Source organism: Megalops cyprinoides, chromosome 21 (genome assembly GCF_013368585.1).
Source record: "Megalops cyprinoides isolate fMegCyp1 chromosome 21, fMegCyp1.pri, whole genome shotgun sequence".
Lineage (NCBI taxonomy): Eukaryota > Metazoa > Chordata > Actinopteri > Elopiformes > Megalopidae > Megalops > Megalops cyprinoides.
The window spans coordinates 10,827,325-10,853,957 of record NC_050603.1 but is presented as its reverse complement, the minus strand read 5'-3'; the positions used below and the strand labels follow the sequence as shown (position 1 = coordinate 10,853,957).

Below are 26,633 nucleotides of genomic sequence, written 5' to 3'. Positions count from 1 at the left end.
CCTCGATGATGAGACACAAGTGACCTCATTTCCCTCTCACTTCCTGTCACTTTTGCACCCTGAGCCTGGCTGCATGAAGGAGCTCAGTGGGAGCATTCGGCCACCAGGCAATGTGCCTTAGTCTTATTGATTATTGATTGGCACCCACCCTCAACGCAGCTGGTGTGTGTGTGTGCAGACAGGGGGTAGGCCGAACCCTGCTGTGGTATCTGCAGCGAAACCTGTTTGATCCATCTATACACAAAATGCGCAAAAAAGAGAGTTCTATACTTGGAAAAGAAAAAAGAAGGAGGAGGAGAAGATAATACTGAAGGAGAAAATACTGGTCTTTGTTAGGGAGTGTGGGAGACAGTCAATATTAGGAAGAATGGGATGAAGATTTGATTTGTCTCTACAAGGAGCAGTAGTTAGAGAGGTAGTCTATACTGACAAACCCACAAAAGCATTTCTGCCACTGGTCTAAAAAAACCATCTCTGGCAAAATCGTCATGCTAGAGACAAAAATTACACGAGGTCAATTTTACAGTTTCCTCCACTTGTAATAATTCGCTGACAAAAGAATCGCTTGTACTCAAGATTTTGAAGAAAATAAAAAATATATTAGACACAGAGCTTATAAGATGCTAATATTATTTTAATATTTGATATATTTGATTATAAAATTTTATATAATTTTATTGCGATTGACTATAATCATTCTCTGTACAAGCTTATGTCTTGTCAGATTTTTTGTACAGGGGCGTGAGACATGTGGCGTGCCAGTTGCGGAAAATATCCTTTCGACACATTTACCTTCATCTGCCTACGATTCAGAATGACATCACCTTTTTTCCTCCGAGCTCCGTACCCCCCTCCCCCTCTCGCTCCATCCTTCGCACAACCTACCAGCACCACGGTCTTATCCCGCTTTTTCACACCGCACCGGGGTGACACAGCGACACACATTTCCTGACTAACACCTTCACTCCAACACTGACCTCGGTCCCGACAAACACACTAATATACTCTCACCGGCGCAGAACGGGACGTTTTACCTGAGATATAACGGGGCTGGCGTCTCGCTTCCTGATAAAGGTACATGTGCTGCCTTCTGTGCTGTGTGTAAACTATCATAACACAATGGCTAAGTGACAGTTCAAGATCTGACAACAAGGTGTTAGTTACAACACAAATGGTAAAGACGGGGGAAATCAAACAAAGCGCTGTAATTAGGCCTTAATTGGGGGGCGATGCGTTAATTGCATTTCCGACATGTACTATCAAAACATTCCGACTCCCCTCAGCAAGGGTCCCCCAGAAGCCCCACGAACGACTCAGCAACGTGTGAAACGAGCCCCTCAACCCCCGGGGACCACGGCAGCGTTTTCTTGACCCGAATGACTAACGCGCTGTAGGTTACTAGATAAACTAATCTAATTTTCAGAAAACGAGAAAGCCCGTATATTAAAGCCACCGGCTCACTGTGAATGTCACGGGCGAAATTACACCGAACACATTCCCAGCAATTGGTGTGAATCCCCACGACCAATCCCTGTAAGGGGGGATTTGGTCCTTTTTGTAGTAGCCGTCTTGATGAGTTTGCTTGGCTAGCAGGAAAATATGGGTCGATTCCAAGGGACTTAATACCGATCGCCCTGCAGCAAACGTGCACGGCTACTGTTTTAACATCAACAACGTTTCAAAATAAATAAATATTCAAATAAAACGATAATACAGTAAAAGGCCACATCTAGCTGCTAGCTTGCCATCACACCCCCCCCCAAAAAAGAGGCATTGCATTTAACCGAATGGTATTAGCTGGCTAACAACAATGGAACACAATGGAGTGGACCTGCTCGCTCTTACCAGTGCGGTCTCCCCCAGCAGCGACGGGAGTAACGCCAGCGCCATCCAACAAGGCAGCTTCATGGTGCTCCAAGCGAGAGCGGCGGCAAAGAGGTTGCACCTTCACCTTGTTTCGCGTCTGCTGAAAATAAAAGCGTTTTCCCTCTTTTCGGTATCCAACTTCAGCGCTCGCTCGCCGCTGGAATATACATCCGTTTAACACACACTGATCTCAGATCGGATTTAATCCCCTCCACGCCACACTCGCACTCCCTTCCTTCTTGCGAATGCTGAATAAAGGGGACCCGTGAGCTCTTTTGTTTCCCGTATTCTTTTTTGCTACCCCGCTGTTCTATAAGGACCAGATAGATTTACTATCGGCAAGGGAGACACCAGACCTCACTCGCTCCCTGCGCTTAACGCTCTCCCTCTCTTGCTCTCGCGTTCTCCCTCCCTCCCTCTCTCTCTCTCTCTCTCTCTCTCTCTCTCTCTCTCTCTCTCACTCACTCACCCTCCCTTCTGCTCACCCCTCTCCCCCTCTCTATCCGCCTAAACGTGAATGCTAGCGTGTGCAGGAAATGCCGTATGGCTTCGCTGCACAGCCAGGGAGAGACGCGTTGTTCTGGAGCGATTCCGCGGACAGGCGAGGATGCCCCCTGCAGATCGACCCAGCTCTAGGGAGGCGCTCGGTCCACTCCTCACGGTTTCCCTGGATCAGTTTCAGGGATCAAAAAGAAAGTAAAAATACACAAACTTGGTAATGGTAACGTTTTTATACGGTGTTACATATTTGAAATAACATTTTGGAAAAGACTGCTTAATCGATTGACTATATACCACATCCTTGGTTTGATCTGTGCCAATTATTGTAAGCCTGTCTTAAACATATATGTTGCGGCAATTGTCAAGGTTTGCTTTCCTTTACATAAGTATTGGTTAAACTTTACGTGTCACAAGCCTCTGCTCAGATTTTGAATGGTGATACGAAGGTGCACCGACGCCCGAGGCGGAGCCAAGAAGTGATCACGGACAGCAACCTCACGCGTTCACAGGCTGCGCAAGACCTGCATCGGAGTACACTGCTTAATTGAGACACGTTTCTGTGTATTTTTCAGATTAAAACACAGCCTCAGTTCATTTAGGCTAAAACTGGGTTTGCATAATAGTGTGACCTTTCTTAATGGCACGGAAAACTATTGGTGCATTTTATAACCAGGCATCCTTTCCAAAACTTCATGAGTCTTCCTCCTACCTCTTTTCGACTCTCTGTGCCAAACAGTAGAACATACATACAAACAAAATCACTCGGCTGAATTTAAGTAGATAGATTACTTGGATTTCCGATAAGAGGTATTCACTGATCGTCCTTCAGCAATCTTTTAATGCATAGGCCTATCTGATGGAACAGTGTCATTTTTGGCCATTTAGGTACCCAGTTCCCTGACCATGAAGTGATCTGATAATTCTCTGACAGTTCTCTTCTACTGTTAGTGACATTAAAATATGGATTAATTCGGTTAACCTTAGATTCGTATTTTTGTTTTGCCCTTCGGTTAAGTGTGTCTGACGTGAGCACTATTTCAAGACAGATATTTTAGATTACAATTCCAACTGATTCGGGGAAATTGTTCCATGAACGCGCACGTCTCATGGCAGTGCAGATAAAATCTCTCTTAACTTCAAAGCTTCCACAACGGGATGTGGTACGGGACACCGAGGGTGTTTCCTGACTTGTTGGAGACATATATATATTTTCAGTCATCTTCTTGCATTCAATAAAAAAAAATCTGCCGTCGCATCTGAGAATTTTCATTACACGCAATTTGTTGGTGGTGACATTTTATCTATGAGCTATGAGGCACAGGAAAATTGAAAAGTGAGGAACATTGGATTTGTGGTATTACATAGTAGAACGGTGATCTTTATAAATGGCCCTAGGGCGAACCACTGTGTCTACATTCGGTATTGCAGGAAAGTACACATTGTTTTTGGAAACTGATTAGGGCAATCATAGTCCCGCTCACCGATCCCGACTAGTTTCTCGGCCGTGCATGCGCGTGTGTGTGATGGTTCGTTTTCGGCCTTGATATCCAAGATCAAACCGTCCATTAAAGGTCGTAAACCTAGTTTGAAGGGTTGACATCCTTAATTAGAATAAACTATGCGTTCGCATAGCAGGGTATTCATTTCATTGATCGTGGCTGTCAAACCAGTCACCCTTAACGTCTCGACTGTATAGAACAGTGTTCTACGTCAGCTGTTTGGGCGCCGCGCGGTGAGGAGTCATACACCTGTGCCAGTGAATGGGCCAGTCCCTGTCCCGTGACGGATTATCTGCATGTTCACGGCCATCAGTTCAGATCTGGCGGTGCGTAACACCACTAATCTCAAATTACATTCAAGCGCTAATGTGGTAATCTGTGGTCTTTATCAGACCATCCCAGTGACATAAATAGCGGAGGATCTGCGCGGCGTAGAAGTGATGTCTGTGAACAAACTCAAACTACCTATTCACAGACATCATCTTAGAACAGACGCTGCGCTGCGTCAGTAATCTTTGTGTTAAATTGCGACGTCAGTGTAATCTGTCCAATCTAAAATGGATCGGCGCAGCGTCGGTTGTAAACTGATGATCATAAACAATTATGTTATTCAGAACACGCGCAACAAATGATCTTTTTTCGGATATGATTCGTGAGACTGGTCAGGCTATTTGTTATTGGAGTGAATCAGTAGCCTGAATGAAGGTAACGGCAAAGATGGATTTTGAGTGCCAGAGGAAAAAGTAAACGGTTAGCAAGATAACAGCGCTGCTCCTTTGCTTTGAGTAATGAATCCCGGCGTGGGTCAGGTCGACAGGGACTGTACAGTCAAGAGACACAACGCTTCCGATCGAAGCTAATTTTCTATTCGCACCCCTACTTTCTCTAATGGTCCGTTTATAGTTAGGAGCCCACAAGTCTGCATTTTCAACGTCTTGCTGTTGACAGAGTGGAGTCTATGTTTGCAAAGGCATCGTGCGAATTAGCAAACAAAACAACACGCGGGTGAATGCTGTTATTTACATCCACACAATGACGTCCAATAGACTCAAGGCAAAATAGGAGCTTTCATCGTCAATGGCACTTATGCCTTCGGCAGCGTGCTCCTGTTGTACAATAGAACTAAGCAACAGACTTGGTACTGCACATAAACACCGTTGACATCACCACGCATCCAAATATCCATTAGATAATATATTCAATTTGTATGAGAAACCGAGCAAGTCATTTTTAAGATCCGGGATTTTTAGGGGACAAAACATCTTTAAGGAGCATGGAGAAAGGTTGGCTGTTAAATCACAAATGCTGCCGTTTACTCATAAATATTTAACTCCTCAAAACCGCAACATAAATGAATCAACATCTACAAGTTAGAGAATATTTCAGAGAAAGCGTTATTGAAATACAGGTGCAGTCACTCTCCATGTTTTCCCTAGTGTTTTGATCAGAAGCAGTACCAATTTTTGAAATATAATTAAAACAAAAAATCTGCAGTTTAATTACAAACAGGTAAATATACAAAGTAAACTGCACCTGCCAGTTACAGACAGTGCCCGAGTTTCTCTGGTGTGGACTAACGCATTTTCAGTAGAGTTTTCCCGTAATCTCAGTTACCCTCATGTATAGCCAACAATCTGTCCATTCACACCTACACGGTGAACATCAGTAACTAAACAGCGCTGGCTACACAAATGGAATGCCAGTTCTGTGGAATGCCAGTTCTGTGCCCATCTGTAAGAGCCTTACAATACTCAAAGTATTGTGTTCCAAGGACAAACTGTATGCTGCAAATAACAGTATTACATAAAAATGAGTTCTCCACTGAAGTGCATTCTAAATTTTGGCATGAACCACTGGTACAGTTATCGTTTTGAAAGTTGCATTGGCTTGAGAATTTAAGGCAATCAGACCTGCATTCAACCTGACCCACAACCATTATGACCCATTTTAAACCTGCTTTATTTTCTTTGCTTCTGAAGTACCAACCTCATAAACGTTAGGGGAGCGATGGCAGGGTTGCCAGATTTTTGAGCAGTGACGCTCGTTGAAAATTAAAGCATTCCACTCGACAGTTCGTCAAAATATTTACTCAAACTGAACACGTCAGGGTCTCAGCACATACCAAAAATGTACCACAGTAACTCTACTCTTGGCGTTGAATAAATAATTTGTAAATTATCTGCACATTTCAACACTGAAAACGGAAAGTTACTGGAACAGATAAAAGCAATGTAACAGGTTGACGCAAAGATTTATGTAAACACAAGACGCTCACAAGGATGTGAAATTTTAGAGATTTTTTTTGTTTTGTTTCAAAATAAAGATCACACATTGTTTAGAGACAATCTACAACAAAGAGTTACAAAAAATAGTTGCCCAGGCAATAAGCATACACAGGATTTTTGTTAACTATACACATATGGTTACAAGTGTGCTCGCAAAAAAGTTCATTGGAAATATACACAAGGCTTTCGTAAATGTACAACGCATAGTGTTCCAAATCCGTATTTCATCGAGGAGGAAAAAAGAAAAAAAAACGACAGTATGTTACAATCACTTACAAGTAGACAAAAGAATGCAGATCCATGTCTTTTCTGTACAAAACGCCAAGGAGCAAATCCAATGGAACCCATCAAACATTCTGCATGACACATACCCTCTTAAACCCCAGGAAAAGGGAAAACCATTACTTTAAAAAGATCTTAAAAAAAAAACAAAAACAAAGACGTCACTACTTAAAACAGAATGTTCTTTAAACATTGGTAAATCAGCATTTTTCTTCCTTAGTTTAAATTAAGTAGTGACACGTTAAAACCATGACGCATTTCTGTTCTTTGTACAAGTACTACGCTGTATAGAAAGGGCTTTTCAAAACAAAATTTGATATTACAATTTACAATATACAACAACTATATGCCACAACCAAAAAAGTGTGAATATACACTGAAATGCACAGGTTTCTAATTTTTAATTTTTTTGTGTATTTTCTTCATACCAAAAAGGGTTGTATAAGCGATTCCAAGTTTTCCACATTTACATTACAGGAGGTTTACAAATGTACAATTATACAATCAGAAGTATGTGTTCACTACTAGGATACATTATAGATACAGATTGAACATCAAAAACCAGAAAAAACTACAAAGTTTTTATATATATATTTATATATATATGCAAAAGTCTACACCAAGTATACACTATATATTTATATAAGCAAGACCAAAAACTTTTCTCCCATGCTAAATAATCAAAAAGTCTGCTTAATGTTAACAAAACAAACACCAGGGACATCCCAATCTGGCTCTGCTTCTGTGATTTTTAAGAGTTAACTGAACTGAAAATTAAATACGCTTTTTTTTAAATCCAATACAAATAAAAATAAATCAAATGAAAATCTTGTCTGTGCCATAGCAGTAGCAAATAATAAAGGGTGAAATGACGATGTTCTTGAAGACAAACGGGGGCCTAAATGAAGAGGGGGGTGGGGGGGAAAAAATCAGCGCCCATACCCATAAGCCCCACCTCACCTCCAGCGTACACCCTCTCCCTTGCTCCCCACAAGCAGAAACGCAAACGCTAAGGAAATGCTTGGCCCTCGACAGCCACTGGACCGTTCTGACATATGTACAATTATTCTATACACCAGAGAGAAGGTACAAAGAAAAAAAAAAAAAACACGGCAGTAGGCCTTAAATTAAGAGAGAGAGAGGGAAAAAAACTACAAGCTTTACTTGGAGTTCTTATCTCATGAAGAAAATTGCAAGGCTTCTTGTAAAATGAGCACGCTCACAGGAACTCAAACGTCACTAAGGAGAACAGGGGGTGGGGGGGGGGGGGGGGGGGTCGGGAGGGGTTGGGGTGGCCCGTGCAGGTCAACCCAGCTCTCTGGTGTTCTGAGGGGTGAAGACGGGGAAGGAGGAAGAGGAGGAGGAAACAGAGGAGAGTGGAGTCAGGGGGTTTACATGATGCCGTTTGGGGGCCCGCAGATAGGCCCCAGATCCACTCCATTCTTCATATAGTACTTCTCCAGCTTGGCCAGGATGTGTTTCCCGTACGTGTACTTCCTCAGAGTGGCCATGTGGGGCCGGATCTGTGAGGAGGGAGAGAGACTGTGAACCACACACACTAGTACACCTGTACTTCCTCTGTCAAAGGCATACCAGCTCAGTCACACATGCACACACCGATGGAGAGGCCCGTATGGCATAACGCACACCAGCACCAACTCGACTATTTTCGTGGTGAAACGCTCACACCCGCTACATTACCTTATTGGCATTTAACAGACGCTCTTATCCAGAGTGATTTACATAGGTCACAAGTTTTTGCCTGTCACCCACTTATACAGCTGGATATTTACTGAGGAAATTCTGGGTTAAGTGCCTTGCCCAAGGGTACAGCAGCAGTGCCCCAGCGGGGAATCGAACTGGCAACCATTCAGTTATGAGTCCTAATCATTACTACGCTACACTGCTACCCCATGTATAGCACACGCGTGCAAAAACACACACGCGCGCACACACACACACACAAACACACACCTTGTGCATGACGATCTTGCGCTGTGTGGGCTCGGCAACGTCGATCATCTTCTGCACCACGTAGTTGGCGTACTGGTCCTTCATCATGGTGTATAAGGCACTGTGGGGCCCGTCGTTCATGCTGCACACCTCGTCGATCAGCATGGCGCGCTCCGCCCGCGAGGCGTGGGTCACGCACTTCTCCACCACGTTGCTGCAGGGAGGACAGACGTTTTACAGCAGGCATGAGATGAAGCATCACAATATCGAACAGCACAGAATGAGGAACTGATAAAATGTTTCGTGGCCCTCAGGACATGCAGCAAAAAATGTCAAATGACCTTGTGACTTTCATTAAAGCTAGCTAGAATGTAATTTGGAATGTACACCCCCCCCCCTCCCCCCCCAAAGTCTTGTGGAAATTTTACATGCTTTATCTGTTCTGTCCATTCCTCCTCTTGAATGCGGTTTGCATTTTTATTAATTGCGCCATCATGTGAAGGGAAAAGAAACCTTGTTGAATCACGTTATTATCCGTTTTCCTATCAGCAATATTTCTGCCATACTGTCCATGTTTAACTCCTCACTGCCAAATTTTCTAGGTCACTTATAGCACAAGACCTATCCAGTTGTGATGGGTATGTGGTAGTGGAGAATGAGGGATCCATTATGTGTTGTAAGCAAGTCACTGACAAAAACCAATCATACAGTTTTGATTTGTTTATGAGTCAGTGATTTATGTCACACAGTAAAGTCCACCCATTATGGGATGCATGAAAAATATTGAACCAATCAATTAAGCAATTCAAAAAAGGGTACCAACCTCCATCAATTTCGCTTCCATTTTAATACATGATGCCTCAGAGCAAAGGTATCCATGTCTGAACGCGACCAGTCAGAGTACGTCAGTCGGAGAGTCAGACCGGCTAGCTAGTGCAGCTGGGCTACGGGTGTGAATACCTGGCGAATTTGTGTTGACTGAGTCCCAGTACGTTCCCCCGGATCTCCGCCACGATCTTGCTCTTGTCCTCAGCGCGGCCGTGCTCTAGAACGTGCTGGATGACGTAATTTCCGTACTGGTCCTGGAACATAAAAAGGGCTGTGAGGTAAATGCAAGACTATGACGGGGGGGGGGGGGGGGGGTTTATGTGGGTGCGCAGAAGTGTGAGGTCACCTGTGTGAGCTGCTCGGTGTGGTGGTGCAGATCCTTCAGAGCAAGCAGTGTAGACCCAAAGAATGTGCAGGTGTGTGTGTTGGTTTTTGTTCATGTGCACTGTGCTCAACACTTACATCCCTGTAATGTTTTAATGCCTTTTCCCCCTGACTTTGGAATCACCAATTGTAAAGATCGGACTTTCCACATTGTAAAATCTTCCCTCTTAGAGGAAAACTCAGCCAATTACGTTCGTCTGCTGCAGACACCTGGTTACCGGTGGCTACTGAAACCTCGGATTTAAACCGGTAACGCCTACGGCCTGTGCTTGGAAGGAGCCACTCAATGGACCGGGCCATCTGCGGGCCCATTGTGCGAACTGCTTCGTATGGTGACGTGCGCTCGGGGTAGCTGTGGGTTACCTGCACAAGCTGCTCGGTGTGCTGGTGCAGCTCCTCCAGTATTGTCAGGGTCTGCTCGGGTAGGCAGTGCTCCAGGATGCGCTGGATCACACGGCAGCCGTAGGGGTGGGTGGAGAGAGCAAACACCTGGAGGACAAGGACGCGGCTGTCAGTCATGACACCCGGGGTAGCGGACACGCCAACCCAACGGCTCTACAGCCGACGGAAACGCCGTCGCTACAGCTGCAGCTAAACAACCCCTGTATTTCACTGCGCCAGAGAAGCCAGTCATGCTCGGCAGTCTCACCTTTTTCTCCTACAAGTTCAGGCAGGGCTAAATGAGAACTGAGCAACTGCTCACACCTACCCACCATTTGGATTAAAAAAAAAAGCGCCACCTTGGCTCAAGAGCAAGAGGCACAGTCGACTCACCTGGCCCTTGAAGGCATCGATGATGAACTGCAGGGCGTGGGGCTGGACACACTCGATGCACTTCTGCACCACGTGGTTCCCGTTCTGGTCTTTCACACACTTCAGCACATGACCGTCCAGCTCTCGCACCATCTCGCTCTACACAGGCAGAAACAGGAGGAGAGAGAGCGTAAGGGAGTGATCAGAGGAGCGGTTTCTGCAGTACTAAAGTAAACGCCCGAGTGCTGACCTTTACCACGCGCAGTGTTCTGAGTAACGGTCAGACAGCTCTGCTTCCCTTTCACAGGGTGGGTGAAACGGGTTTGCATGCTTCAGCAAAGCTCAAGTCAATATGGCAAAGCAGTGTAGGGAATAATTTTTATGACAATTACCTGAACGTTTTGTTTAATACCATGACTTCCTGCGGGTGAAGGCTACCCATATGTCCTTCGTAGCAATCAGGGATTTTAAACTTCCACAGTGCTTGCGTAAGGAAAGCGTTGTGAAATATTATTAATAGAACTGGCAGCTTTGATTGTGCAAACATTGGATCCTGGGTTTGAAAATCTATTTGTATACCCCCAGTACAATGTCTTCCAAACCCAAGAGCTCAGTGCAGAGAAGTATCCCCCCCCCCCCCCTCAGTTGGTCCTGAACCTTGAAATACACACCAACACAGCTCCAACTGGCTTTAGGTAACAGCTTCACAAATAGCAATTGGAATTAGTTAAATCAGAAATTCAACTGTCGCAACAGATTAGGAACTTATTCCACTGTGGGCAGTTCTGTGTTCTGGTTTACTGCATTGTTTGTTCTATGTCGTCCCTGTCTCTTTGCAAAAGGTTTGTGTGTGTGTGTGTGTGTGTGTGTGTAAAATGCAGACATTTTCTACAAAATAAGAACATAACACACAGTGAAGGCTGCCATTAACACAGAGCAGCACTGGGGAGGAGCAGCAGACACTCACGATGACCTGCTGGTCAGAGGGGATGAACTCCAGGGCCTTCTGGATGACCCTGCAGCCGTACATCTGCAGCGCCAGAGACAGGACGTGGCCGCGGATCCGCTCGGCCAGCGCCAGCTTCTGATCCAGACTGCCGAACTGCACCCGGGAGGGAGAACTCAAATTTAGTGACGACAAAGCACATGCTCTTACGTTACGTGTATTGTATTAGTTGCCCTATACGCTGTAGTTGTACAAATCTGATAGTACTGTGTCCTCAAACAGACCTTGCTCTCAGCTGAGAACAGTCTCATTGTGGATCTGTACACATCCTGTCCCTGTACTGTTGCTATACTTCCTGTATACACTTTTGTAAGTTGCTTTGGATAAAAGCGTCTGCTAAATAAATAAATGTAAATGTTATATAGAGGGGAAACATGGGGTCCATTCAGTCAGTAGAAGTAAAATGAATGTGGAAAACCAGCCAGCCGAAATCCTGTATGCAGAAATGTGCAAAAACATAGTGCCACTGCAGGGGAATTCCCCTAATAATGCACGCAGGGCAAATGGAGAATGTCAGCATGACTAAATTCAATTTTGTGGGTACGGAGTAGTGGTTCCCACAGGGTCACTAGATGAAGACAAGGAATAAATAACACTGATGAGACACTAATCCCTGTGGCTGTGTGTGCGAGTGTCACTGCCGGGGAGCTCTGGCGAACCTCAAAGAACTTCTGGATGACGTAGTTCCCGAAGACATCCACCATGAGCTGGTAGGCGGCCTGCAGAATCTCACTGAAGACCAGCTGACGCTCCGCCGGGGTGGCACGCTCCAGCTTCAACTGTATAAACCTGAGACGGGGAGGAAGAGGAAGTTAAAAACTCAAAACACAAAGCTTGCAGTGTCAGCTGTTTCTAATCACTATTACGACACGTGATTCGCTGCACATGGTGCATGATGGGAAGGGGCCAGCGAGCAGTACCTGGACCCGTGCTGGTCCTGGGAGAACTCCATGATGTGGCCGGCTATCTCGCGCAGCTGCAGGTTGGGGTAGCGGTTGTTGCGGAAGTCCTCCAGCAGCCGGCTGCGGCCCGAGGGCATGACGTCGGACATGCCGTAGCGTAACCGTGACGATGGGAAGAGCTGGCTGCTGGGGCTGAAGAGGCTGGAGCCGCTGCTCGCGCTCCGGTACTTGGCCTCCGCTCCCGGGGCCGCCGAGATGTAACGCCCGCTGCCATTGGTCAGGCCTCCTGGATGGGGGAGGGGCCAACAATCAGTCAGGGTAGCAAACAAGGCAGTGCCACTGCACAGAATATTTACATTACATTACTGGCATAGCAGATGCTCTTATCCAGAGCGACTTACAAAGGTTACAATTTCTGCACATCATCCACTTCGACAGCTGGATTAGGTACCTTGCACAATGGTACAACAGCATTGTGTCGCAGCAGGGAATCGAACCGGCAACCTTTTTATGACCCCTGCTCCTTACCGCTATGCTATGCTGTACATTTGATTATATATACAGAACTGTAATTTACTGCAATAAAGCAGTATGAATTTGAACTAGACAGAGACAAACACAAAGAAATAGACCTACGGGCACTGTAAACAGAAACAAAGACCAGAAACCAGATGCAGATATTGTATTACTGACAGGCCTAGACAGACGGACACACTCACCCAAGTTGAGGCTGGAGGAGGAGCCATGGGTCGACAGAGAGGGGGGCGGTGTCAGAGAGTGGCTGGGGCCCTGATTGGGCAGGGGCATGCCCACGGGTCCGGGGGATGAGGAGAAGCCCAGGCCGTTGTAGAAGCTGTGTCCAATGGGAGTGAGGCTGCTGGGCGTGCGCTTGTACAGCTCAGAGCTGCTGGTCAGGGAGTCTCGCCGGGAGCCGCTGCCCGTGTTCGAATTGGCAACTACCGGAAGACCAAAGAGAAAGAGCCCACACTGAACAAACCTGTCAAACCTTTCAGACATTTCAAAACTGCTCTGCAACTTCACCAGACAGGTAAAAAAAAGCAAGCACATTTCACTACAGGCTGTCCTATTCTTCCATTTGTAAATCCACTGCACCTGCCGCTACCCACTAACCCCCAAAACAAAAACATACGCAAACATACAGAGATTCTGACAGACAGATCCTTTCTTCCATCACATTCAATGCCTACTACCCATACTTGCAGACACCCCAACACCCCTCCCTTTACACGCACTCACTAAGTACCCCCCCAGGCTTCCCATGCCAGGCAAGGGGTGGTGTTCCACCTCTGCTCTGGCTGTAGGGGTGTGAGGGGTAGAGGAACGTACCCGCAGTCCCGAAACCTCCCAGCGTGGCTCCCAGCGTGGCCCCCAGGGAGGAGGAGCCCCCGCCCCCGCCGAAGCCCAGCGAGGTGCTGCCCGGCTGGGCTGAGCCCTGGGAGAACAGGGAGCTGCTCTGGGAGCTGGAGCTCATGGAGCTGCTGCCGTAGAAGGAGCTGGAGGCCATGCTGCCGCCTGGCTGCTGCTGGGGCTGCGGCTGCTGGGAGCCCAGAGCCCGGAACGGCCCGTTAGCACCGCCCGCCAGACCGCCAGTCGCCCCATTGGCCGAGGCCGCGGCTGCCGCCACTGCTCAGGGGGAGAGAGGGAGAGAGAGAGAGAGAGACCGGGAGAAAGAGAAAGAGAGCAAGAGGAAGGTGTAGAGAGAGAGAAAGAGAGAGAGAGGAGGGAAAGAGACCGGGAGAGAGGGGGAGAGAGGGAGAGCAAGAGGAAGGTAGGGAGAGAGAGAGAAGAGGGAGAGAGGCGGTGAGAGAGAGAGCAAGAAAGAGATAGGGGGAGAGAGAGTCAGAGTAAAGAGAATAAAGGAAAGGGAGCAAGTAAGGAGGAGACCAAGGGACCAAGGAAGAAAGGAACAGCGGGAGAGTGAGTGGGGAGGACAGATGCAGAGAGCAACAGAAGGGGCAACAGGGAGGGAGAAGGAGGGCATTTGTTAAAGCTGGTCATGAGAGAACAGTCTGTTGGGAACTTCTCAACTTACCACTAAACGTCAAATGCTTTGGATGTTATGGGAGCAAAGGGATCAATGAAAGTGATAGCTGGCGCTGAGGAAGGGTCTGTGAGAGGATGAGGAACAGTACGAGCACAGGCACAGTCTCACCAGCTTGCGCGGCAGTGGGACTGATGATAACAGAAGCAGGAGCCATCAAACGGACGGGGCCGCTGCGAGCCCCCGTGTTCACCACCAGCGCCCCCGTCTGGTCATAGTAGGCAGTCGGCGCTAGGACTGGGTAACCTAGGAAAAGGGGGGTTAAGGGTTAAACTGCTACTCCAGTGTGGATCCTGCGAATAAAATTCACATTCTGTACACAATATTGTGATGAGAAGAGATGCAATGTTATAATACTGTGATAAGAAATGACATGTACAACGGAGAAGATGAATCAAGTGTAAGTCATTTCTAACTTTTTTCCCCCCAGACATCTGGTAACTGCACCCTGTGGTTCTTTCCAGTCAGACAGCAGGAAAGAGATGCACCCCCCAAAAAGACTATCTGCATGCGACGTGTACTCTGTGTATAAAAATGTCAGCATAACGGGAAATCGGGGTCGAAGGTCGCTCACCAGGAACACCTGCAGCCAGTCCTTGCCCGAACGCCAGGGCGGAGTTCACAGCGGCCGCCGCCACCAGCTGCTCGGTTTGCTGCCCTTGCTGGCTCTGGTTGGGGGTCAGAGGTCGCTGGTTTCCTCCTGCACGCATGACCTACCGCAACAAAAGGGAGTCTCAGGGTCAGATATCATGACTTATTTCCATTACATAAACTATCAAAACTAATATGATTTCATACAATGCAATTCTTCACACTCTGCTTCAAGACGATCGCACGCTTCAGCTATTGCAGCTGTCGGAGAGGTTCTTATTCAGGGGATTACCGGCTAATAGGCAGAGTAAGATCTGAGCTAAAACAATGGAGGGGTGGGGGAAAACAGAACGGCTCAGCCAATGGGAGGCTGGACACAAGAAGCTCACCTGCTGCTGGTTCTGCTGGCTCTGCCCCGCCGCCTGCTGATTGGCCGAGTTAGAGGCTGCAGCTGCAGCGGCCTGCTGTTGGAAGAGGTTAGCCGGGTACACGCCCCAGGGGGTCACCCCGTAATATTGGTGGGGCATCACCGCTGGGCCTGGGGAGAGCAGACGCGGCCGTATTAGATAAAGTCAGAGAGGCTTCACACAAACGCTGCGACCGCAGGCGGAAGAGCGGTGACTCACCCAGAGTGGCGGCCGCAGCCAGACCCGCAGCATACGGGTCGGTACCAGGGGGGGCAGCACTGATGATGTAAGGGTTCGGGACAAAGGCAGGGGCCAGACCTGGGAGAGAAGACCGGGACAAAGAGCATTTAAGGGACTGAGGTAAAAATACACAGAGGTGCACAAAGACTGAGACAGAGACAAACGCACACAATGGCAGAAACACAAAAAAGCAAACGTGCACACATGCACACAGCCTGGTTCCATACAAGGGTGCATCAAAAAGATTTTCATTTCCTTTGCATTTCATCTGAAGTACCATTAAGCATGGTTAGATGTTTGATGTCCATCTCTCTTTTTTCACAGTGGTAACCTACCAAGCAACTAGTGGAACTGCTAGTTAGCAAAAATATAGCACCTGGGCGCATATTAGCAGCAAACTTCATAGCTAGATAACTGTATGGAAAAGTGGCCCAGCTGATACATTTTAATATCTTCCTGCATTGTTTGTCTATTGACTGCAGTGTCGCTGTATTGAAAATCTGCAGCTCTCTTCTCCTAAGTCTGGCATCTTCATTCAGTCATAGCTAGAAAGTAAGTGCGCCTAAAATAGCCAAGTATGGAAATGAACAGACAATGTCTGTTTGGTAGGGCATGTTCAATTATTAGTTACAAAAAAAGCTCCATTCTCATGAGACTACACAATTTACTTGCAATTGTGCCAGCCTACTTCCTCCTTCAGTCAAGCGCAGTGTAACCACACCCTGGTCACACCGAATGCTGGGAAACTGACTGCCCATTTTCAATTACACCTTATCTACAGCTGTCTGTAAGCGGAAGCGGCTAACCGGGACGCACGTTCCGGAAACCAGGCGACGCAGACCAGCGCACACATGTACAGACGGAAACACACAGGCAGACATGACGTGTACCCAGCAACACACTCCCGAGCGTGCGCTCAGAAACACGGGCGTGAGAGACGGAGACGGTCCACGGAGCTCACCAATGTGGGGCTGCTGTGCAGCTGCCAAGGCGTACTGCTGTTGCTGGGCAGCGGTGAGAGGCTGAACCGCCAGCGCGTTGGGTCTCTGGAACAGCTAGAGAAGGAAGGGTGGGGGGTTTAAACAAAAAAAAAAAAAAAAAAAACACTCACCCTAGTCACACCTCACAGTAAAGTTGGGAAGGAGAAGCCATTATGCATGTTACTGAATATTCTGAACCCTTAAAAACGGGTTGAAATTAACTACAAACAAATTAACTAGGATGGATTCAAACCAGCAAGTCTGACAGAATGTCTCAGTTCGGGTCTGATATGAAATCTCACAATTACCTTACAATTACCACAGAACCCAAAATGCTAGATAGACACTAGGTCAGTTTAAAAGGCAAAAGGCTCTATTTCCAACAATGCTGATCAAAGGCCAAAAGTGTACTTGAAGGCTGTGGAATATTTTTACTCTGTATGCTTCTGAAATGGCAACTTGTTTTTCTATCTGAACTTCCACCAGCAACACTTGCAGACTGCATTGAATGCAGTGCAGGGAACGCACACAGCATGTGATGCTGCTGGGTGTTGTAGGCGGCACAACCCTTAACCCACCTGCTGCTGGGAGTTGTAGTCAAACAGCCCCACAGCGGCACCAGCCGAGTCCATGGGCATCTGATTGGTGGGGTATTCAAACTGCAGTGGCTCCATGCCTACAGATTCCATGTGATCCAGGGGCACGCTCTGGGACTCCACGCTACCGAAGTCCTCCACCGGCTTGGGCCCGTTGCTGCTTGCCAGCTGGGACAGGCCCTCTGAGGGGCCCTGCCCGGCCCCCAGCAGATCCACCTCTGCCCCTGGCAGGGGGCAGTTTCCGGGGGTGCGGCTGGTGGAAAAAGGGGGGAAATCAGAGACTGAAATGGACAGAAACTGCTGCTAAGAGCCAGCCTGAAACTGCTGCAAAGTTCTGTGGTCATTACGGAGTCAGCTGGATTCACTGAACAATGAAAAGATCTACTGCAAATCCCAACATCACACGGATATTTTTACTGCCCTTTTTCTTGCGCTGGCTACAGTTAGTCCTTTGAAACAAACCATCTTGTCTTTAGAAAACAAAAAGGGCTGCCACTTTAGGAATGCTGAAACTGCAAAAATCTATGGCTTCCCATTACCCTCAGATAACTCCACGCTGTCAGCACAGATTAAACTCATCCCACTCCACTTCTGTGCCGCTACATGACGGCACAGTGGAGTGGCTGCATGTCGGTGGGTGAGCTGGTGATGCTCAGCTCAGGCCGTGACCCCGGTAAAGTGATAACATGCGCGTTTACCTGAAATCCTTCACGTCCACGTCCATGCCGTTCTGCACAGGGAGGCCGTTGGGGTTGTCCATGACGTCGCTCTCCGTCTCCTTCAGCTCCTTGAGCTTGTCAGCATCGAAGGAGGCCTTGGCCTTCTCCCTCTTCTCTCCATCCTCGGACTCGGGGTCCCGGGGCCCCTGAAAAGAGATGGCGGATTTTCATTCCATTAGTGTAGCTGATCGGTGGCAAAAATGTTTCATCTCCACTGCTGGGGGTCTTGTAACTCAAACTCATTTCCCTCTATGCTTCATTTCATCATCAAATTGTCTTTGAAAACTGAAGACCCAAATGAAAAGGGGACAGGAGACTTTAGGGAGGACAGGGGCCAGAGGGAGAGTTGGGGCAGGCATCTGGACTCACAAAGGCTCCTTTGCGCAGACAGGAGTCCAGCTTCTCGGCCGGGGAGGAGCTGAGCACGTACTCCACCATGCTGACGCCCAGCCCTCCGTTCTCCGAGCGCGGGGACAGCACCGAGCCCACCTCGCTGCCGCCGTGGAAGCTCTGGCCCGGCCGGCGCTGCACCATGATGGGCTGAGACACCGAGTGGTCTGGAGGGCGGGGTGGCAAAAATGTAAATGCAACATTAGCTACATTACATGCATTTAGCAGATGCTCTTATCCAGAGTGACTTCCACTGCAATAGAAATAGTGTAGCCATTCAATTTAAACAAGCAACAGCATCAGACCAGGCTCACAACACTCCCAGACTAGTGAGTGTGAGCATAACATTATTCAAGACCTACAACAAGTTACCTTGTATACTCTGACAAAAACCAAGTATGCTACAATACAACAGTCCCTACAATACAAATTATAATACTTTGTAATACTACACATAAAGCGTGTCTATGTAATGCAAAGGATAAATGAGCAGCTTCAGCAAGTGTCACAGCGTACTGTGGCACCTCTCACCTGAGGCTCCCCAGGCGCTGTCTCGCCACTGGTCCAGGAAAATCCCCTTTGGTCCATCTTTACTGGAGTCATCTGAATCCCAGAACTTCTTCCCTGGGAGGATCTGCTGCAGAAAGGACAGGGAGATGGAGGTTAAGGGAGGAGTCTCACGCCGCCTTCCCGAGCCCAGCTCCCCCCTCCCGAAACTGCCGTCTCCTCACCTCTCCCATGGCTCTCCCCTCCAGGGCCAGGGCCTGGAAATCGTGGTTGAGCTCATCCATCGACCGCACCTGCAGGAGCACAGCACAGCCCAGTCAACCCACCAAACTCCTCCAGCACCGCAGGCCACACCCCCATAGCGTTTCCAGCCCTTGGACCAACTCAGGTCTTACTGGCCTAACTGAAACCACTGACTGAAGGTTGAACCTGAATGACTACGCGTGTAAATAACACATCTATTGTCCATAAGCAAGGTTATTATGCGCTCCTTCACAAACACTGACAAGAAAGTATTTTTTTGTATATTAATAAGCATGACTACTGGTCAATTTAACCAAATAATGGTCTGATGATGACTTGTGGTGTTGTGGTCCCTGTCCTGCACCTGGTTATGTCACCTGTAGGTAAATGTCTCAGTACCTGGTTATCAGAGTGGATGTTGTCTCCTGTAGGTAAATGTGTCTGTACCTGGTTATCAGAGTGGATGTTGTCTTCTGTAGGCAAATGTGTCTATACCTGATTATCAGAGTGGCTGTTGTCTCCTATAGGTAAATGTCTGTACCTGGTTATCAGAGTGGATGTTGTCTCCTGTAGGCCAGCGGTGTTTCCCGTTGTTGTAGCCGACCCCGGGCTGATCCCCGTGCTGCCGCTGGAAGAAGTAGTCCACCATGGCATCGTCTTGGGAGCGTCCCGCTCCCCCCGCCCCGCTGGGCGCCTGGCCGGAGTGCACTCCCCCGGGGAGGGCCTGGCTAGGGGGCGCGGCCTGAGGGGTCTGCCCCGCGGTGGGGGCTCCCGATCCTGTCGTCAGCACCACGGGCATGCTGGGATGGATGGTCTCGAGGGGGGGCTGTTTGAGGTGGGGGCTGAAGGAGTCCTGCCAGAGCACTGCTTTTCTCTTCAACACACAGGCAACGCTCATTCCACCAGCACCTGCAGCAGAGAACACAGCGTTACACACACGCACACGCACGCACACACAGACCTTCAGACAACCTGTCAGACACACAACCTACATAATGTTCATTCACCCCACACCTGCAACAGAGATGTGTTACAGGCACACACAACTTACACCAATGCCTTCAGAAAGCTACAGCATTACACATACAAACATACCGGCAACACAATACTCATTCCACCAGTAACTGCATCAAAGGACAGTGTTATAAATGTGCCCTTTCACAAACACGTGCGCGCGCGCGCACACACACACACACGCACATGTACAGTCCTCTTTCACTGTACTGAATTCTGCATTGACACTTTTTGGGGTGGGTACGACAGGACTGTCATGCCTGAATACACAGAGCTGACTATGTGCTGTTGGAGCTCTGTTGAAAGGGTTGCTCTGACACTTCTCTCAGAAGCTATTTTCTGTGCATAAGTTATTATGAAGTGGAACACCACAGCTTCAAATGATCCGTGTGTGTGTGTGTGTGTGTGTGTGTGTGTGTGGTGTCAGCCTGGTCTGACATGCTTTCAAGTGTCACGGTGACAAAAAGGTGTTCAGTTTCCACATGCATCACAGTCTGCATTTATTTTACTGTTCTTTGCTGTCATTATGATGCAGAGAAGAATATGCCTGGGCAATGTATCAGCTTCATTTAAGACAGACAGGCAGTGCTTTTGTACCATAATGCCTACAGTTTTGCACTGATCAATGGTCATATATAATCTCCACCAATAGGATGAATATTCAACGCATCAATCACATACAAAATATAATTTCACAGACAATGTACAGGGTGTAGAAGTTATTGTTCCCTATGCCTTTGAAGTTATGCAATTTCATTCCATCCTCAGGCAAAACTCCAAAGCGGACCTGGCGTAGAAGGTCTAGATTAACTTGTTAACACATTCAGATTTCAACAACTAACAAAGCATCACATAATGCACTCCAAGCAACTTGACCACACAGCCGTGAGCCTGCGAATCGCGCAAAGTGGCACAGTGCCATTGGGCTCCATTATCACATCTGCAGCTAAACTTAGAGCAGGCATCTGATAAATGACAACGGTCCATTCCGCTGATAAAGGGAACAGTACAGTAGAACCCGGAATTCAAACTCACTGCCAGTGCCGTACAGTCAGGCTACAGCCAGGCCAACAGGAGAGCCGTTCAGAGGTTTTCCTTCAGATAAATTTCACAACCCTTCTCTTGCTTTGTTCATTCTACTTTTGTGTGAAAGAATGCAAAACCCCCCCCACACACACACACATATGATTTGACTTCCTGACTTGGCAGTTTTTCCGGTTTATGAAGCAACAGGGGCTGGTATTTTTGTTTAATCCTTCACTGATTCGTTGAAAAGGCTGCCGTCATTACCCCCATTCAGCTGAACCACCGGTAACCACACAGAAACCGCAACAGGATCCAGTAGCTTCTGAATAAGGAATGAAATGAGAGGTACTCTCACCGGAAATGGACCTGCTTTTGCTAACAGGAATATAAGATGCCAGGCGCTGAAGCTGTTTCTCTGCTTGCTGGGAAACCATTTACAGTCCAATATCATCTTGCAGTCTAGATGGTTAATTGATTGGCCATCAGGCTCCCGCTGTGAAGGAGATCAGTAAAATGTGCAAAAATCGAGGTTTTTTTTTTTTAAGGAATACATTTTTTTCACCTGTGTATTTGATAAATTTTACCACTGCAAAAAAAGTGTTGCACCTTTAATGTTCGGCTGTTTTCCATTAGGTTTGTCTTAAATCTGTGTTACATTAAGACTACATTAAGCAGTTAAAACACACTGCTAAATACTGTTTGATCAGAATAAAACTAGTTTTTTTTTGTTTTAGTTGAATTAGTCAATAGGTTGATCCAAACTTTTTGAAGTTACACTATGGGGCTTTCATGTATATTTGGACATTATAAACAACTGAAACACAGCCAGCAAAAACATCACATTAAGGTAGTGTACTAGCTAACATAGTTTTTATCTCCTTGTTAGACATTGTTTTTTAAAGACAAATATTACAAAGTTTGTCCTTCCTGTCACTTGACTTCTTGCTTGTTGTCACAGGAGATAGCCTAACAGCCATTTTGTGTTTACATTTCCATAATTAGCTGACGGTAAGACGGAATGCACAAACAAAACGATCAGTTTCAAAATCGATGTTTACACAATGTACTGCCATGTTGGATATTATTTTCAAGAGAAATAAAGACCACATCCTGAATTAGAATTAAATTTTTACACAAAATGGTTGGGCTTAAGATTGGGCAGGGCAAACTGATCTTAGGCGAGCTGGCAAAGGTCTCCCTGGCATCTCATAGCGATCACGACATCTTAAGTAATTTATTGGATAACTGAATTTATTGATCCCAGCTATTCGAAAGCACAAAGGTGATTTAAGGCAGGTGTGTGCTGCAGTTACTACAGCTACAATGACCTGCCTGAAATGCAAACAAATTGAACTGTGAACCCCCAATATTTCAGCATCTACAGAACAAAGTGAACGGTTGAGCGGCATCTTTGTTCAACTCAAACTTCAGTCATCTTTCTACATATCTACTGAATCGGATAACCAGTGACCAGGTGCAAGCTAGCTCTGTTCTCAGACACTCAGTGGCACTGGCCCCAGGTGAAACACTGAAGGATCACAGCGACACTGCAAAGGTTAGACACACAGCATTAAATATTTGCAGGACAATTCACGGTGTTCAGACGACTGCCATTTTTACTGCATACCCTGGTTAGCCGCATCACAGTCACTGACTTAGGCAGTCTCTTTCCTTCACACCTTTTTCAATAAAATATTTCCCACTGGGCCTCACGAAAATGTAAGATTCCAAAACAAAATGTACTGCAAGTTTGGAAAGTAGCCTGTGCTTAAAGAAAAATGATCAAATATTGGTTTAAACGACTGTTTACTTTACAGTGAACACAAACTTCAGAAAGTGCACAAACTCTTGGTAATGAGGTAGCAATTACAGTATAGTCTAGGAGAAATCAAACAGCAAAAGCCAATGTGATTTGGCTGACACATTTACATTTTGAGATACAAGAAATGTTATGAAACTTTGGGCCAGTTTTTCAAAATACTGCATATTAACATAACATAGTCAAGACAGCCACTGGTACTGTAAGAAAAATGTCACCAATTACACCATTTCAGCTACAAAATACCCATATACAAGAATCAATTAAAGTACTCCCTATCCACCCAAGGATTGTCAATTCATAAAAAATTGTAACTTAACAACCAAATATGCTTTTTAAACACAGTTTAGGGTGTTTAACACCTCAATAAGTTGGCTGCCACAACACACAAAGATAACGCTAATAAATTTAAAAAAAATAAAAATTAAAAAAAGGCACCAACTCAAAGCCACAAATGAAACTTCTGGCCTTTGTAAGTGTATGTGTTGGCTTAAAGGGAGGCTCAACAAAAAAAAAAGTGTCACTTGATTGAGCACCTTACATTTATGCTATGTATTGAAACTGACATCTGATTTGTCTAGTTAGCTCAGAATAAAGACAAAGCAAAAATTCAGGGAGTGTTTTAAGGCTGAAATGTACTTCCACATCACAGGTGCTGATAAAGACAGAAGCCCAGAGATGGAGGGTGTGGAACAGGATAATAAGAACCACTTCACAAGACAGCCTTCGAGCAATACTGAAATACCTGTGGTTCATTTTTAGTGACTGCTGAATACAGTGGCTTACAATCCAAGAATGATTCTCGCATGTTGGACATTACAGATAGGATTTTTTCTTTCCCCTCAACATCTGTGTATTTGAAAACATTTTTATTAAGAGGTCAATTCTAATGCAATTTCAGTGTCTCTCCTCTAACATTGTGGTACATGTGCGCTGCAGACATACCCACCACTACCTAGGGCACACCTGACAATGGCTCAACACCTCAGAGTGACACTGGCAAAATCATGTCAAAGAAAACATTTTACTGTACACTGTTTATATCATAACTATATAATAAAGCCTAATTCAGTTTGGCTAGATCTTGAAGTCCACACATTGTTTCATTAATTTCATTTTTAATCTAGCATTTCACCATAATGATTTAGTGTTATTTATGCTGAATTCAAAAGGTTTAAGATGTAGCTATTGTTTTAATTTAACTAGCCAGTCAAAACCACAACTGAGGCTGACTAGCATTTTACAAAGCACCTGGTTAATAAGAAGTCAACAAAATAACAACCAGGCTTTACTTAACTAGGTCACCAGACTCAGATCGCTAGCTTAACGACTCATTTGTGGTTGTAGTGGAAAATGCTAAGAAGATACTCCTGTGACATTTAACCATGAGAACTTTGGCCATAAGGGCTAAGGGGCAGTGGATCAGTGGTGGTCTTCTCTTTTAAAGACAATGCTGTGCTGCAAGCAAATAGATTTTCCCAGAATGCACTGTGCTCCACTTCTGAGTGAGAACTGACAAGTGGAATGCACACAAAGCTGAGCACGACGACTTCTGGGAAAAGCCCTACCCCCACCTCAAAGCAAGATCTTTCAAACAGCACAAAACCCACTAATCTACTGTAACTGGGTAAATTGAATTTAGCCAAAATTTGGGGGGGATTGGAATAAGAGTTCAATTCCTTCATGGAGAACCTGGCTACTTAAGACAAATCACTGACCTGGTTTAAAAGCACACAGACTGAGGGAAAATAAAACATTCACCTAAAAAGGCCAGAAGGCCTATTTGCTAAATTAGAATGATGAGTATCTTAATGTTTTACCCTGTGGAATCTCTGATGAGGTATGGTGTTTCTCTAGTACACTGATGAAATTGGCTCCTCACGCACCGGTGAAAATGCACTCAGCGACCTCTGCGGACTTCCCCTGCCAACGGCACCAAGGCAAAACTAAACGCTGTGTTCGACAGAGCCGAGTTTCAGTTTCACCCAACTGCCACCCCACCGCTTGGTCACACTGAAACAGACCAGACGCCTTTTAAACTTGGGCGATGTGTAATTTGCAGGATTAGATAGAACTGCATTATGGGAATTTTATCTCCAGGCTAAAGAACTGGAAGGGGGTGGGGCAGTTGACTGGTCCAGAAATGGAATGTGTAAAATAGGGAACAGGTCAGTTGTGTTGTACAGGGGGACAAACAGTTTCATATGAGGTGGTGCGGTCAATACAGGTAGGGACAAGGGAGAAACAGGACTCAAAAGTACACAGGAGAAGGCCACCCACATACCATACCACAATATGAGCATGCAGGAAGTTGAGCAGGAAAATGTGATGGGTCCTCAACCTCCCCAACATGGGACAAACTCAGAGACTAGACTAACCTGGCTGATTACCACTTCAACCCATTCTCTACGTGCAGTGTGTAAAACAGTGGAGACCAGCACGACCGGCACCACGTTTCAAGAGAACTGTAACAACCGGCCATGTTCCTGCTGTGTTCTCGTCATTTTGAGATACTCAATTACAATGTTCCCGAAACGCTCGCAGAGTCCATCCCCACGATGCTCGATGGCTGACACTTACCGTTAGCTAGTTTTCCCACACAATGTCCATTCATTGCTACTGTAATTAGCCACTCCGGCACAAATATAAGGAAACACCCGGAAATCAACACAGAATTCCGCGGCTGTTCCCTTTCCACGAACAGAAACCCGGCGGTTACACAAGCACCAGCTACCCCGGAAACATGCATCAGTTAGTGCCTACCACGAGGTTAATCATTATCGAAAAATAGCAATTAGTTTCACAACAAAACTGACAACTAGCAAGCGCCTAGCTCTCTCTAGTCTAGTGGATGCCGTCTAGCCAGCTAGCTACCACACACCACCCCCCAATCGATCGCGGTAAACAAACCGAGCCCGGGATAAGTTGCGGGCCAGAAACAAAAATAAGAAGATCCACTGCTCTGATCGAGCCAAGAGTGGCTTCACACATAAGCAGCTGGCTAGTGCAACCTGGAAATGCCGACTGTGGTTGCTACTGCCGTCATTTCAGACCACCGCAGAAGCCCCGTCTTCGGCGACAATACATGGCCTTGTCTCCTGGAGACCGGAGCTGACAAACCAGCGCCCCCGAAAAAAGCCCCAGTATGAAATCCCGTTTTCGGGCTCTGCGGTAAAGGGCGGAAGGCCACCCGTAAAATGCTTTGCTACGCGAGTTCGACCAGTTCCTCGGTACAAATGTTCTACAAGCCTACATGTCGCTAGTGAAAACAAAAGAGGCCCAAACACTCAGGACAGGAAGACAGATACAAGAGGAGGAAGAGACGGGAGGGGGGAGCAACACAGGTTGGAAAATAATCGTTAAAAACAACCACAATTCTATGATTCTTCAAATACACTAAGCATTTTGCGAAATACAAACTTAAGCTCTCGCTGCCCCAAGATGGCCCAGATACTTACAGGCGGAGTGGGTGGATGGTAACGGATTTCAGCCCCAGAACTCTCCGATTCCCTGGCTTTCACTCCGACAACATGGCGGCTCAATCGGGCTGTCTACCGAGTTGCATCATGGGAACAAAGTGAGCCGAGTGTGTGGTTCATTGCGCCAAGAGGGGAGTGTCGGGCGAGCTCTTTGTTAAACGGGTGCACACTATGCAGAAACGCCGTTCCACAGTTCAAATAATACACACGTTACTGCTTTATCGTATCCGATTACGAACATGAAGACGTTTGATGTAATTTTTCAAACCTGCTATAAATGTAACGATTTATCATGCAGCCC

At 46.6% G+C, this 26,633-nt stretch overlaps 2 protein-coding genes across 4 annotated transcripts in view; both read right to left on the bottom strand.

The window, feature by feature from the left end:
• The window catches only part of sdc3 (syndecan 3), a 30,953-nt gene extending 28,680 nt beyond the window's left edge, over positions 1-2,273 (bottom strand). The window contains exon 1 of the mRNA XM_036515748.1: positions 1,846-2,273. Coding sequence (XP_036371641.1) covers positions 1,846-1,908 — 63 coding nt within the window. The 5' untranslated portion in view covers positions 1,909-2,273. The remainder of the gene's footprint in view (positions 1-1,845) is intronic.
• Positions 2,274-7,699: 5,426 nt separating this feature from the next.
• Positions 7,700-26,411, bottom strand: pum1 (pumilio RNA-binding family member 1). 3 transcript variants are annotated; one of them, XM_036555352.1, is made up of 22 exons: positions 26,312-26,411; positions 19,536-19,903; positions 18,976-19,044; positions 18,776-18,881; positions 18,224-18,411; positions 17,834-18,000; positions 17,118-17,388; positions 16,521-16,614; positions 15,539-15,637; positions 15,302-15,450; positions 14,896-15,034; positions 14,433-14,567; positions 13,607-13,903; positions 12,979-13,215; positions 12,278-12,545; positions 12,017-12,146; positions 11,319-11,453; positions 10,373-10,510; positions 9,962-10,087; positions 9,347-9,468; positions 8,408-8,600; positions 7,700-7,956 (listed from the first exon to the last, which is right to left on the bottom strand). In XM_036555352.1, the coding sequence occupies exons 2-22, from the start codon at positions 19,890-19,892 to the stop codon at positions 7,825-7,827; spliced, it is 3,552 nt and encodes a 1,183-aa protein (XP_036411245.1). In that variant the 5' UTR covers positions 19,893-19,903; positions 26,312-26,411; the 3' UTR covers positions 7,700-7,824. The 3 variants fall into 3 exon arrangements, with proteins under 3 accessions (XP_036411245.1, XP_036411246.1, XP_036411247.1); XM_036555353.1 differs by having other exon boundaries at positions 18,776-18,878; XM_036555354.1 differs by lacking the exons at positions 19,536-19,903; positions 26,312-26,411 and adding an exon at positions 19,394-19,420.
• Positions 26,412-26,633: the final 222 nt, after the last annotated feature.